Source organism: Suncus etruscus, chromosome 17, assembly GCF_024139225.1.
Source record: "Suncus etruscus isolate mSunEtr1 chromosome 17, mSunEtr1.pri.cur, whole genome shotgun sequence".
In the NCBI taxonomy this organism is placed as follows: Eukaryota; Metazoa; Chordata; class Mammalia; order Eulipotyphla; family Soricidae; genus Suncus; species Suncus etruscus.
The window spans coordinates 64,776,317-64,791,681 of NC_064864.1; the positions used below are offsets into that span (position 1 = coordinate 64,776,317).

The 15,365-nt window shown below is 48.9% G+C and overlaps 1 protein-coding gene across 1 annotated transcript; it reads right to left on the reverse strand.

Moving 5' to 3' along the window:
* Nucleotides 1-14,028: 14,028 nt before the first annotated feature.
* Nucleotides 14,029-15,129, reverse strand: PRLHR (prolactin releasing hormone receptor). The gene has a single exon (XM_049764500.1). The coding sequence runs from the start codon at nucleotides 15,127-15,129 to the stop codon at nucleotides 14,029-14,031; it is 1,101 nt and encodes a 366-aa protein (XP_049620457.1).
* Nucleotides 15,130-15,365: the final 236 nt, after the last annotated feature.

Here is a 15,365-nt window from a genome sequence, read left to right on the forward strand (position 1 = left end):
GTTCCTCAGGGCTTCGGTGACATGGTGACAGATGCATGGAATGAATACACTCTGATATTAAATAACGAGGAGATGTTATGCCAACAGAATTAACTTGTCCAGAGCCGTTCCTTAGCAACTGCGCTGGTATTCCCTGTTCCTTCCCCCCCACCCACCCTCACCCCGGCCTCTGGTGGTTCGCTCCACGCTCTTTCATTAGGATGCAAGGCACGGCTATTTATAACGTGAAAGAAGAAAAGGCAAGAAACGAGGCTCCAGAAACTTCCAGCCACCCTCTCTAGTGCATCAGGCCTGCCCCAGACAAATGGGATCAAACTGACAACTCGTAAATGGGGAATCTTTATTTCATTTCCTGTCCAGGGAGCATTTTGTGGCTCTGTCACTGGGTTTCAGAAAAGGTGATGCATCTGTCTGTCCAGACACTACTGTGTGGAAATCAGATACCAGCAGCCCAGGAGGAAAATTGCTCTCATTAGGCAGAAATCGGCCAGGTGGGTAACTGACTGGTTAACAGGAGAAACCCTCCTCTTTCCATCTAGTGGAATTAATTGCCCCCTTTGCTCCAAAGGAGCTTCCTGGGCCAGAGCCACAAAGACTCGTGCCCCTTCAGGCCTCCTATGAGCTGACAGACACCAGCAACCACAACCTTGGCTTCTTCACTTCCCCTCTGCACACCCAGCTGTGTTCTTGGCTGCCCTGGCCTGTCTGTCTGATTGATCCACTACTGTGACATTCTGCACTCAAATCTCCCAGGAGAGGCTGAGCAAAGGCAGCTTTTTCAGTATCTGCCAAATCTATGCCTCCCAGGCTTGCTGCTGTTGCTCCGAGCAACAGGTTAGGAATCTGGTGGAAGCAATCGTACAGCTGGTCAGTTACTGGCTTTGGACCCAGCTGCATCAGATTCCATTCCATATAGTCCCCTGAGCCCGCCAGAAGTGATTGCTGAGTGTAGAGCCAGGAATAAGTCCTGAGCATTACCGAATGTGGCCTCCAAAGAAAAATAAGCAAAAAGTATGTTACAAATTGAGAGGAATAGTACAGGCTTGAGGGCACTTGTCTTGCATGCAACATTTCTTTATCTATTTCTTTATTCAGCACTACAGATGAGTCCCCCCAAATATCAAATATCTCCAGGGAAGGTCCCTGAGCACAGAACCAGGAGTAAATTCTGACCACCTGCAGAAATGGCCAAAATTTCTAATTATTATACAAAAAGTGAAAGAAAGGAAACCAGATAAGGATTGGAAATTGGAGCACAAGCGGTGACACTCTCTCTCTCTCTCTCTCTCTCTCTCTCTCTCTCTCTCACACACACACACACACACACACACATACACACACACACACACACACACACACACACACACACCTCTCAAGCAATAACCATTCCTTACTCTAAATCAAGACCATGCCAAAATTTTGGTCACACAAGTGGGCTTCTAGAAAACCAACCCATGGAACATCCCCTACTGGGAGGTATCAAAGAAGCCCAAGCAGGGAGCCAGAACATTCCTCCAGCACCACCTGAGTGTACCCATTACCCAACTTTCCTCCTCCTTCTACCTGGATACCTGCCCCAGACCTGCAGGTGGGGTCAGAGAAAGTCTGGAGAAAACCAACCCACCTGAGCAGGGCTCTCAAGGGCAAGGAGAGGCCATTGGCTAGTTGTCAGTAGGGACAGTAGAAAAATGCTACCATTGATTGGCTCCTCTTGACACCTCTCCCCTGCCCCACCACTGAAAAGACAGAGGGACTCAGCCAAAAAGAGGGTCCAAAAAAAAAAAACCATTCCTTAGGCTAAAATGAACCAAACTCTCAAACTGAAGCTTGTTTTCTATTTTGTTCCTTGTTTTGAGGGCAGAGGAAGAATTTGGATCACACTACAGTGCTCAGGCTCACTTCTGCCTCTGCTCAGGGAGCTCTCAGGGCTGCTTGGGAGAACTGTTAGTGGTACTGGGGAACAAACTTGGAGCATTTTAGCTCTGGACTATTTCTCTCTTGCTCCTCTGGTGAAGTTTTACCAGGGAATTGGTCAAAGCCAACAGCAAGATGAAAGTGAATCAAGTCTGAGCGATAGCACAGGGTAAGGTGGGGGCCATTTGCCTTGCATGGGGCCAACCTAGGTTTGATCCCTGGCATCCCATATGGACTCCCAAGCCTGCCAGGAGTGATTTCTGAGCACTGAACCAAGAGTAACTTGTGAGCACTGCCAGGTGTGGCCCAAAAAAACAAAAAGAAAAGAAAGAATGGCTGAAGGCTGCCAGAATATGAAGACATACCCAGCAGTTATCCATTGGTAAGCAAGCCTGAAGAAATTTATGCCAAAATACATCATAAGTGAGCTTTTGAAAATTGAAATAAAATTGGACAAGCATCTAAAAGCACCATAATAAGAATATACTTTATTACAAGAGAAATAATTAGAATGATATTGTATTTCTCATTGACTACTGAGGGAAATTAAATTAGTGAAAGAGAAGAAAGGAATGAACTACCCCCTCCATATAAATGTCCAGGTCCTAAAGTCTTCATTGCAGACAGTTAAAGCTATTGTAGAGGCTCCTCCAGAAAATAGAAGAGGAAGTAACAGTTCCCTATTAATTTTATGAAGCTTATATTTTATGAAGCAGGATCAAAACTTTAAGGACAAACCGACATCCCTTCCTAATATTCCTGTGCCCTTTAGCAAAATAACTCAACAATATTAAAGTAAGTATATACCACAACTAAGTGAAAGTTATCCCAGGGATGCAAAGTTGGATTAAACATTAGAAAATCAGTCAGTGTAATCCCCCCATGTTAGCAAAGAAAAAAAGAAAAGAATCACCTGATAGTATTTGTCAATACAGAACATTTTTCTTTTACAAAATCAACATAAATTTCTGACATTAGCTCTCAGAACAATGAAAATAGAAAAGTTTTCCCCAGTTGCTAGAGCAAAAAGCTATAGCTCAGCTCATGGGAGGATACCGACAAAGAATTTTTGGGCATCTCAACAGCAGCAGCCTGGGGTCACAGTTACTCCAGATTTGGGGGGTATGCACCCCATCCCCAGTGTTCCTTGTTTATCATGTTGTGATGGCTCCTCTATCCCCAAGATAACAATTGGTTCTCAAAGACAGATCATGTTGCATCGCTCAGGGAGCCTGTCTGGTCTCCCAAAGGCTCAATGGGTGCAGTAGTGGGTGAATCAATGAGTGAATGGGGGATGCCTCAAGAGAGGAGGAAGCAAAGGGGAGCTCTGCTTCCGTTTCCCTGCTATAAGAAGCCATTGTCTTCTAAAAGGAACAAAGGGCCAATGAAACAGCTCAAGAGGCTGGAGGATGTGCTCTGAATCCAGGGGCTTGAGTTGATTCCTGCGTGGTCCCCAGAGTGTCACAGGAAATGCTCCTGAAACATAGTTGGGGTGACCCCTGAGTGCCACAGAAAGGACTGCTGGAACATAGCCACAGTTACCCTGAGTGTCACAGGAAGTGCTCCTGGAACATAGTCGGGGTGACCCCTGAGTGACACAGGAAGGACTCCTGGAACTTAACTGAGGTGACCCCTGAGTGCCACAGGAAGAACTTCTGGAACATAGCTGGGCTGACCCCTGATCATCACTGCTAGGTGGGTGTAATAAAAAATTTTTTTCAAAAAATGGAAAGGGAACTTGAAAAGGAGGAAAGGAGAAGAGAAGGAGGGAGGAGAGGAAGGGAAGAGAGGATGAGAAAAAGAGAGATGGGGGAGGGAGGTGAGGGAAAGGGAGGATGACAGCTATCTTCTGTCCTCCCCAAACCCTCACATGGCAAAAAGGAAACCTGGGATGTCTTTTACAAGGTCACTGGTCCCATTGGTGAGGGCCCAACCCCTAGGCCTCATCATCTCCCAATGGACCCTCAAAATGCATCACATTGGGGATTTGGGGGTGAATCGCTTCTATTTAGTCTATCATAGGTCCCTACATTGAGGGCTGGAGCCATGGTATAGTGTTTAAGGCACTGACCTTGCATGCAGCTAACCTGGATTCAATCCAGGTACCCCATATGACCCACTGAGTCCTGCCAGGAAATTCACATGCAGAGTCAGAAATAATCCCTGAGCACAGTCAGATATGCAACCCCCTCAAAAATCACTGCACCGAAATCCATCTCCTTGGGGTACTGTGAAAATTGAAAGAAAAGCAAAGACTAAAGGAACCACATAAACCAACACAGTGACTCCCACCAACGTCTTTGTTCAGGGTCACACCCACCTCTGCCTGGGACTCACTCCTGGGATCACTCCTGAAGGGGCTCAAGGGACCCTGTAGCATGTGAAGAAATGAGCCTGGGCCAGCCACATGCAAGGTCCAAGGTTGGCTGTGCTTTTCCTATGTGCCTATAGCCACGAGATTAAAGCAGTATCTTTGCCTAAAAGATTTTGCCTGCAGCCCCAAAGAGCTGTCACTGGGAAGAGCTGTCACTGGGAGGAGGTCGGTGCTGCCTGTTTTCAACCAGTTGCTAGAGAAGGACCAGCAGGCACAGCACAGTCCCTTTGGCTCGTCACGTCCCCTGGTGTCTGGACAGCACCTTAGCCTGCAGAAACCAGAGACGTGAGTACCCAGCTGGGGAAATCACTTTTCATCCCTCCACGGTTCTGATTTTTTTCTAGAAAATTGTTGAAACAGAAAGGAAATCACGAAATCACCAGAGTGCTCGGAAAGCTGTCTGAGAGAAACAAAGTTCCCATCCTGCCCAGCCTTCATTCAGCTGGGAAACTTGGGGATTATGGCCTGGCTATGCTCTCGGGGCGCATGCTGAGATTAGTGGGTCTGAGTTTTCTCACCCATGGGACTGTTTTCCAGCACCCTCAGTCCGTGGGTACCCCTAGCTGCCCCTGATTCCCTGTAGGAATAACTATGGCCAGTATCCCTTACTGGGCAGGGCCTAGCAGTTCCCAGGGCTAGCCGTGCTCTGGCCTCTTCAGATCTCTTCCTTCCACTGAGGTTCATAGCATGATCTGGTTTATGGTTTAAAAAAAACATAATGATTTCCTGCTCTCTGAACAAACACCCACCCTGGAAGGAGAAAGGGAGGGTATGAAATGAAATCCCAACCAAATGACCCTTAGTGAACAAATTCTTTAAGCTGCACATCCAAATGACCTTGCCAATCAGCACAGGAAAATGGATGAATACCTCCTTAGCTCGAGCTTTGCTTTCTCGCCCAACGAGGCGGGCTTCTATTCAGGCTCCCACGCAGCATCATTACCTCCTGATGATTGTAATGAGCACCTGAAGAGTGCAGGCCTGAGAGATGTCACACACCAGCGTGGTTAGAACTGGTTCATGTCCTTTCATCCAAGTAGAAAACAGCAAGGAGCCAAGAAAAAGATACGACAAAATGGAAAGAGAGAGGAGAAGGAAATGGGAAGGAGGAAGGAAGAAGGAAAGATGGAGGGAAGGGAAAAAGAAAAAGAAGGAAGGATGGAAGGAAGGATAGAGGGAGGAAGGAAGGAAGGAAGGAAGGAAGGAAGGAAGGAAGGAAGGAAGGAAGGAAGGAAGGAAGGAAGGAAGGAAGGAGGGAGGGAAGGAGGAAAGGAAGGAAGGAGGGAGGGAGGAGGGAGGGAGGAAGAAAGAGGGAGGGAGGAAGAAGGTGGGAGGGAGGGAGGGAAGAAGGAGGGAGGAGGGAAGGAGAGAGGAAGGAAGGGAGGAAGGAAGGAGGGAGGGAGGAGGGAGGGAGGGAGGGAAGGAGGGAGAACGGGAGGGAGGGAGGAAGGAGGGGAAGCAGGAAGGAGGAGGAAGGGATGGAAGGAAGGAGGGAGGGATGGAAGGAAGGAGGAAGGGAGGAAAGAGGGAGGGAAGGAGGAAGGGAGGGAAGGAGGAAGGGAGGGAAGGAAGGAGGGAGGGATGGAAGGAAGGAGGAAGGAGGGAGGGAGGGAAGGAGGAAGGAAGAAGGAAGGAGGAAAGGAGGGAGGGAAGAAAGGAGGGAGGGAAGGAGGGAAAGAGGGAGGGAGGGAAGGAGGGAAGAAGGAGGGAGGGAGGAAAGGAACTAAGGAGGAAGGGAAGGAAGGAGGGAGGGAAGGAAGGAAGAAGGGAGGAAAAGAAGGAAGGAGGGAGGGAGGTAGGAAGGAAGGATAAGAGAAAGAGAATATGGAAGGCAAGAGAAAAAGGGAAAGGGAGAAAAGGGGAGAAGGAAGAGGAGAGGGGAACACCCACACTCTCATAAGCATCACATTCACACACATAAACACATTCTTACACTCACCACACTCACTAACTCCCACAGCCAGCAGGTGGCCACACAGTGCCCAAGTCTGTGACCTGTGGGAAGAAGGGAACCTGGCATCAGGCCTGGTCTCTGGCAGGCGCTAAGAACAAGGAGGAAGAAGCCCAGCCTGGCTCTCCTGGGGACTAAAGCTGAGCCTCAGAACCTTTGGAGCAGGAGCAGTGCCGAGACTAGAGCCTGCGCTTTCCTGAGGGGCATGCGTGGGAGGCCTGTGGTGGTGGAGGAGACCATGCACGGATGCTGCCCTCTTGCCTGGCATAGGGTCAGTGACAGAGGAGCAGCAGCCTGGACATGGACTCTGGCAAGACAGCCGGTGTTCAGTGTGGCCGTCAGAGAGGCCTGTAAGTGACAGTAAAGGTCAAGGTCAGTAGCCTGCACAAAGCAGAGAGGGGCCACAGGCCAGCACGGTGGCTGCCACTGCAGGAGCACAAAGTGGGTCACTGGGGGCCCTTTGGGACGAGAAGCCTGACAGGATCCTAGGGCCCCAAGACACGCCTTTAGCCTGGCTCTAGTATGGCTTCTTAGCCTCACTCTGATGGTTCCTCTTTTTGGATTTTGGGCCACATCCAGCAGTGCTCAGAGCTTATTCCTGGCTCTGTGCTCAGGAATTGCTCCTCCTAGGGCTCAGGAGATCATGTGGGTGTCGGATTAAACCACATATGTGCAGGGCTAGTGCCCTGCGCTGTCCTGTCTCTGGGCTCATCTCTCTCGACCTTTGCAAGCAAGCGGCTGCTACAGGCCTACATCTGATCAAAGGGCATCACTGGACAGATTCTGGAGGGGAAGAAAATGGGACTTGTGGGTCCAGTGCTAAGTAGGTACAACATCCATGGCCTATGCAGACACTTCCAGCAACTACCTGGTTTCCACTTCACCCCTTGCATCCCACGTCTTTGTCCTGCCACGGGAGGGGTCTTGGAGAAACCAACTGCAGCTTCAGATAGTCAGGGCAGCCATGTCACCCTGGAACCCCTCCATGGGGGCCAGACATGCCACAGCAGCAACCCACTACCAGGCAGCAGTGCCACCCCTCGAAGGAAGACCCTGAGTGATGAGGCATCTGGCTGGGACAGAGCTCCCCACCTGGTTTCTTTTGGTTTGGGGACCACACCTGGAGGCACTCAGGGCTTAATCCTGGCTCTGTGTTCAGGAATCATTCCTGGAGAATCAAGGGACCATATGGGATGCCAGAGATTGAATCTGGATCAGCCACAGCATGCAAGGCAAATACTCTCCCCGTACCTGCTTTCTAACCTGGAACTCAGGTCTGGAGTTTGTCTTCAGTCAGTTGAATCCTCTTGGTCGGGGGGGGGGGGGGGGGGATTGTTTGTTAGGGGGCCACATTAGGCAGTGCTCAGGGCTTATTCCAGGAATAATTCCTGGTGGTGCTTGGGGGACCATTTGGGTCTGGGATTGAACATGCAAGCCAAGGTCTTACCTACCATACAACCTCTCTGCCCTCACCCCAATATTTTTATTACTTGACAATGGCCAGTGAGTGTGGGGGGAGGGAAAAGGGTGTTTCTTCCTGTTCATTCTCATCCTGGAACATTATTCTAGGAAGGGATGAGTTCTGAGCCCAATGATTCCCTGAGTTTCCTCCTCTTGGTTACACCTGGGTAGGATGGCAGGACCCCTAAAAGAGGAAGCTGTCCTTGGGGTTCTCAATCCCCCAACTCCAATAAAACAGATTTAAGAGTTCCCTGGGCACTCCTCACATATAGGCCCTGCAGAAATCTGCACATTTTTTCTTCTATCCACCTCTGCCTGGAGCTGATAAATCTATGTCTACAAAACCCTCGATCCTGTGAGCAACCACATCCTAGATGGGCAAGAAACACTCCTCTAACTCCCCTGGGGACTGTCCAGTGTCCTGGGCCCCTCTGTGAAAAGGCCCTTTTTCCCTTTGCAAGACTCAAGGCTTGCTTCACTCCATTCCTGGCCTTCAGTGCAGAGAGCTGAAGATTTATTTTACAGACAACATGAAAAAGGAGCGGAAAACAAAAAAGGCAAGAGTGGGTAGGAAGGTTAATTGAATTGGAAAGCAGAGAAGAACCACTTCAAAACTGTTGTAAATGTGAACTCTCCATTTCTAAAATGCGGTTTTTATTTTTGTTTCCAAAGACTGCTTGGAAATAAAGTCTTTTGAGCAAATCAAACCTTCAGCTCTCATCAGTCTGAACAAGGACTTTTACATTTCAAGCCTCTACAGACAAATTTATCTCACTTTGAAAACAAAATGGATCCTTGGAAAGTAAGTGTACTTAAATTCATTCTTTAGGCTTACTGGAGAAGTTTATCTGCCTGCTTTTTATCTGTCAGCATCAAATGTTATTTATATTACCATGTTTTGGATGTTTTTAAAATTCCCAAGTTATATGTGAAAGTTAGCTGATAAAATGCTACCATACATTTAAAAAAGAATCCAGGAGCTAGAGCAATAGAACAGCAGGCAGAGCATTTGCCTTGCACGTGGCCCACTCATGTTTGATCCTGGTACTCCATAAGGTTCCCCTGAGCCCACCAGGAGTAATCTCTGAACACCACTGGGTGTGGTGAAATGAAAATAAATATGAATGAATAAAATAAGTGAAAATAAATAAAGACATGAAATAAAATAAAAATTGTTCAAGTATCCATTTCATGATGAATAAATAGAAATCAACCATGAAATTCTCCTGTACCTTGGAGAAGGCCTGTGAGTCTTGGAGAATACGGAGCAAAATACTTGTGCAAATTTGTCAGAGAATTGAAATCAGGGGACATTAAAAGAGACCCCTAAACCCTTCAGTACTGGGACTCTCTGAAACTGATGAATTTAAACTGAGCAGCATGTTTTTCTTCATGTGTTTAATCTTTGAAGCTAGGTTATATCCACAATTATATCTTTACACAGTGTGTGTGTGTGTGTGTGTGTGTGTGTGAGAGAGAGAGAGAGAGAGAGAGAGAGAGAGAGAGAGAGAGAGAAAATGAGAGTGAGAGAGATTTAGTTTATTAATGCCACCAACTGGACTATTGATTTAATATTTATTGAGTACTCACAAAGTGTCAAACACAGGACAGCCCTGTTTGGAAGAGCTCACAGAATAAGTCAGGCAGACACACATTTCAATTACAAAGACATCATTACTTGAAGGGAAATCGATCCCAGGGCTACTGCAGGGAACAACAACACAACAGGGAACAAGTATGCTCCTGACCTCGCCGAGAATGCAGGAAGGAAGCCTGGATTTGCTCCCAGGTCCAGTCATGCACGTTCTTCCTGGCATCTCCTCGAGGTCAGTTTTAGGCTCTGCACTGGCAAGACAATAAAAAGCTCAGAAATGCTAAACCACTGGACAAAAGAGGTGAATGACCAGGGAAAAATAGAGAAAATCTACCTGGAATTTAGCAGTCCAGGTAGATACACAGAAAAAGAAGATCTACCTAGAATTTAGTAGTCCAGGTAGATACACAGACGAAAAATTCACAAGAAATAAAAGTCCCAAAGGTCATACCAATGGAATATTGTTACCTGGATATCCCTAGCAGTTCCTGTGTCCAGTAACTGTTGCCAACACACACTGAAACACCCTGCAGCCACCGTGAAGACCTAGTGACAGACTCCTGAAGAGGATTTCAGAACTTCCCAGCAGCCTTGGGGGCACCTGCTGCCAAGTACCAGACTGGACCTGTTCCCAGCATCTCTTATACCACCACAAGGGCTGGGGATCCATTTTCAACACTATGTCCCAACATAAATGCTCTGAAATTAAACGGTCTGCCCTCATTCTCTATGGACTTCTTTACGACTCACTTCTAAGGAAAAAATTTTAAGTCAGTTTGCTTTACAGTCAAACTTGTCCCGGATTGCAGATAGGTTAAAAATTAGATGCTGTTCTTGGGGCAGGTGGTATAGTACAATGGGTAGGGTGTTTGCCTTGCAAGCAGCTAACCTGGATTCGGTCTCCAGCATCTCATATGGTTCTCCAAGCACAGTCAGAATTAATTCCTGATCACAGAGCCAGGAGTAACTCCTGAGCTCTGCTGGGTAGGGCCCAGAAACAAAAAGAGAGAAAAAGAAAGAATTATTTGCTGTTCTTGAGCCAGCTTGCATACTTTGTAAAAACCTCTTAGGTTCTATGTCTTAAAAGAACTTTTAGGTTCCAAAAAGTTCATGTATGTGTTTTTAAAATTCTGAAGAGAGATAGAGAGCTCAAAGATACCAAACATTTTGCACACAAGAAGCTAGAGTTTGAACCCCAATATCATATGGTTTTCTGAACACATTCAAAAGTGACCTCCCCCAAGTATCAAGCCAGAAGTAGCCTTTGGTTCTGCTAGGTGTGCCCCCCCCCCCAAAAAATTTTAACTTAAGTTGTTAACATGATCAAAACAAGTGGTTGCTGTTCTAATGACTTGGGGGGACACTTTTTCCCAACTGCTGAGATAAACATAAAGCAAGTTAAATAGAAACCAACTTCAAGTTTTAAGAAACATTCCAACAGCCAGCATTTAGAATGAGTCATGGTGTATAAGTCATGGTGTATATACCTTTCTAATGTAATTGAGCTCAGCTGAATGACAACACTTGAAGGAAAAGGTTTGGACTCACACAATGCTTCCTATGCAAGAGAAATGACAGATGGACATTTACATATGCTGGTGACAAGAACTGCATCAAGGATTGTATCATCTAAAGATAGCTTACTATGGTGATTCCATTGCAATTATTAATATAATTGACAAGTACAATCAATACTTCATTAGATGATTCTGAAATTTGTTATAAAGAGAAAGGAAAATGCTTTTGGGAGGTAGGCACACTTGACAGTGCTTCAGGGCTTACTCCTGTCTCTATGCTGTGCTCTGGAGATCATATGGGGTGCCAGAGATAGAGCCAAGATTGTCAAACACCTGGAATGCTGTGTCATCTTTCTAATTAAAAAAATATAAGGATAGTACTTATGGGTTTAACCTTGGATGAATATTAAAATCACCTAAGTGCCTTAAAAATACTGTCTAGACCCATCTTGAATCAGTCATACTCTCTGGGAAAGGGCCTGGGTGTGACACTAGCTTGTTTGTATTTGCTTTTAAAAATATAAAGCTTTTTAGGTGATTCTAGAAGCTGAGAACCAGTTATTTAAACCTTCCAATAAGAATCACAAGTACAGGGCCAAAACATCTATACAACAAGGAAGGCATTTTTCCTTGCCTACTGCTGACCCAGGTTCGAGCTCCAGCATCCTATGTGGTCACCTGAGCACTGTCAGGAGTGATTCCTAAGTGCAGAGCCAGGAGCGACCACCAGGTGTGCCCCCAAAAAAGAATCCTAAGTAGAAAGTTCCCTGAGCAGCAAACCCCACTCTTTCAGACCTCCTTCTGCTCTCAATACTCACCCACCCAAACAAGGTTGGGTGAACATGGGAAACTATGAGTTTTCAAAGCAATAGAGTGGCTGGTTATCCCCTGGTGGGGGAAGGTCAATGCTGGATAGGGGGGAGGGCTACAGAAATAGGCCCTTTGTCCTCCACATTCAGGGACAAAGTGGGAAATGTCATTGTGGGAGGTGTTTAGAATGTGAGATATTGACCCCTAGCTGTGTTCAGGGGCTGCTCCTACTAGGGCTCAGGGAATCAAGAGATGCTGGGGTTGAACCCATGCTAACTTTGTTCAAGACAATAACCTTAATCTCCCACCTCTATTTCTATTCTCTCTCTCTCTTTCTCTCTCTCTCTCTCTTTCTCTCTCTCTCTCTCTCTCTCTCTCACCTAATGAAGTGAAAAGTGCCATTGCCTAACCCCCAGTTAATCTGCTTTTTCTTTCCTAACCTCTCCCTGCTCTCTCCTAGGCTGCAGAAAGCCTTGTAAGCACTCAAGACTCATTGCCAACCAACCCAGCCTTAAATGCTCATGGTTCTGTCACTAGGAATTACAAGGTTTAATCCTGGAAATTATTCCAAACAGTCCCCCTGCTTTCCCTCAAAGTTGAAAGAAAACTTCTAAGTGAATGTGCATCCTTTCTCATTTGGGACCATAAGAGAAGGGGACAGGCGGGGGCATTTTGACTCATATTAAATGTGCCAGGAAGGTTCTAGAATCCCACAGATGGTGACTGGCTCTTCAGACTCTTGCTGAAGCCAAGTGTGTCTGACTGGGGTAATCTGGCACACAGGACAGCTGTATGTCCTGTGTTATTTTCCAGACAACTCTCTGTCCTAGGAACCTGGTGCCAGGCAAAGTCAGGGATGTCAGCTTGGGGCCATGGTTCAAAGCCAACACCTATTTCCTGAGCCTAGGAAGAAGCAACAACAGACCCAAGTCCTGCAGCCCATAGGCTTTAGTTCAATTTCTCTCTTCCTGCTGCAAGTAAACTACCTCTCCTGATCTTTGTGTTCTGCTGATCCTCTTCCAAGTATGTCACCATGGAGCAGGTGCCTATGACAGAAAACAGCTGCAGTGGGCAGCTAGTGTGGCAATTAGAGAATGCAGGGGGCCACAAGGGCTCACAGCTGGCGACAAGGACTTCGAAGACTAAATCTTTTTCCTTTTTTTTTTTTTTTTTTTTGGTTTGGTTTTTGGGTCACACCCGGCGGCGCTCAGGGGTTATTCCTGGCTCTATACTCAGAAATCGCTCCTGGCAGGCTCCAGGGATCATATGGGATGCCGGGACTCAAACCACTGTCCTTCTGCATGCAAGGCAAACGCCCTACCTCCATGCTATATCTCCGGCCCTAGACCAGATGTTTCTATTTGCAGCAGACACGGAGTATCTGTAGCACAAGTGGGCTGTCCATCCGGGATCCGAAGACTCTGGAAACTCAACTCACCTTTTGCAAACAAAAGTTAGAGGATGTGGAGGGAGCAAGATCTGTTCAAAAAATAGGTCATAAATTCCTTTCCCCCCCAAAAAAAGTGGATCATTGGGGCCAGAGTGATAGCACAGTACGTAGGGTGTTTGTCTTACACATGGCCGACCCGGGTTAGATCCCCAGAATCCCATATAATCCCCTGAGCCAGGAGTAATTTCAGAATACAGAGGCAGGAGTAACCGGAGCTGTCACCAGGTGTGGCCCAAAAACCAAAAAAGAAACAATGATTATTTGTTTTGGGATTTGGGTAGCTGGGGGGTTGTCTTATTTTTCTGGGAAACGTCTGACTCAGTGCTCACTCCTCACTCAGGGATCACACCTAACAGGCTCAGGAGGACCCTATGTGGTACCGGGGATCAAACCCAGGTGGGTCATATGCAAGACAAACATCCTACCATCTGCACTATCGCTTCCCCTTGGGCTCAAGGGGATTTAAAGCTAAATCTTCTCCAGGTGTAGAAAGATCTTGCTCAAGAAATGCTGGCACCTTATTTGTAGATTTATTCCTAGAAATGAACAGGCTAAGACTCAAGCACTCTCAGGGACGGTTTCGCAGCTGAATTGCTGTAGAAGAGATAACTGTCAAGCAACTGACCTTTTCCATCTTTCCCTTCCTCTCAGAGATAAGCAAAGAGAAGGAAGGAAAAGGGGGGGCAGTTCAGGGAGTGAAACTGCGCTCGCCTCGCAGAGACAGAGGAGAAAAATGACTCGAAAATGACTTCTCTCCCCTCTCCCTGGCTGCTTCCTGCCCAGCACCAACTTCCATCCACAAACACAGGAACGAACGAAGACGGACGGACGGACGGACAGACAGACAGCGGCACAAGAGGGTTTCGTCGGCAGTTTTTGCCCTCAATTAGGTCAGCTCTGGCACGGGCCGCCAACCTCTCAAGGGGCCCTGGGGGCCCGGGGAGCGACGCGGCGCCCTCAGATGACCACGCTGACCGTCATGCTCTGGCCGCGCGGGGCGACCTTGCGGGGCCAGGCGAGCCACATCTTGCGCAGTTCGTCGCGGAAGCTGTCGTGCAGCCAGGCGTAGATGAAGGGGTTGTAGCAGGCCGAGCTCATGGCCAGCCAGTGGCAGAGCAGCTGCACCAGCCCGAAGGCGTAGGGGTCGATGGCGCGCGGGTCGAGGTCGCGCAGCAGGTTGAAGACGTGCAGGGGCAGCCAGCAGAGGGCGAAGACCACCACGACGAGCAGCAGCAGGCCGAAGGTGCGGCGGCGGCGCGCGCGCTCCAGGTGCGCCTGGGTCCGAGTCACGCAGCCCGGCACCACGCGGTTGCGGAGCTTGAGCGACACGCGCGCGTAGGCCAGCACGATGACCAGCAGCGGCAGCACGTAGGTGGCCAGCAGCAGCGCCCACGCGTACAGCCGGCGCTGGCCTTCCTGCGCGCCCCAGAACTCCTCGCACAGGCGCACGCGGTGCGGCCGCAGCTCCAGGTGGTAGGTGTGCAGCGCGGCGGGCAGGGCCAGCGCGGCCGACAGCGCCCAGATGGCCAGCACGGCGCAGGCGCTCAGGCGCAGCGACATGCGCCGGCGCAGCGGGTGCACCAGCACGACGTAGCGGTCCACGGCGATGGTGGCGAGCGTGAACACCGACACGTACACCGTCACGGGCTGCAGGAAGAAGACCAGGTGGCACAGGCCGCCGCCGAACACCCAGCCGCGCGGCTCGAAGGCGTAGGCCAGGGTGAGCGGCACGCAGGCGGCGCACATGAGCACGTCGGACAGCGCCAGGTTGCCGATGAGGAAGTTGGTGACGCTGTGCAGCCGCCGCACGCGCGCGATCACCAGCACCAGCAGGCAGTTGCCCACCAGCCCCACGACCACCACCACGCTGTAGAGCAGCACGATGAGCCCCTTGAGCTGGTGCACCAGCTGCAGGCTCTGGAACGGCGTGAAGGCCGCGGCGCCCGGGCGCGCCGTGGACGCGTTGCTCGCGGGGGCCTCTGCGCTCTGGTTGGCGGGAGCCCACGCCGCCGCCGCGGACACGGACGGCGCGGAGCGGCGGGTCGGCAGGGTCTCCATGGCCACCCGTCCGAAGGGAACCGACCGGCCGGTCACTTTCCCGCTCGCTCGGGATGGAGACGATGGCTGCAATAAATCACCAGTGCTAACTAGTTGTCATTAGTCATCCTATATCTTTGTAGTATTAGCTGTTGTGTCGTAACTAATAATATCCAGCAAAGGGGCAATAAGTAACTAGCCTTGGCCGTCATAAATAAGTAGCAATGACTGCCTTGAATGACTAGAGTTATTATGTT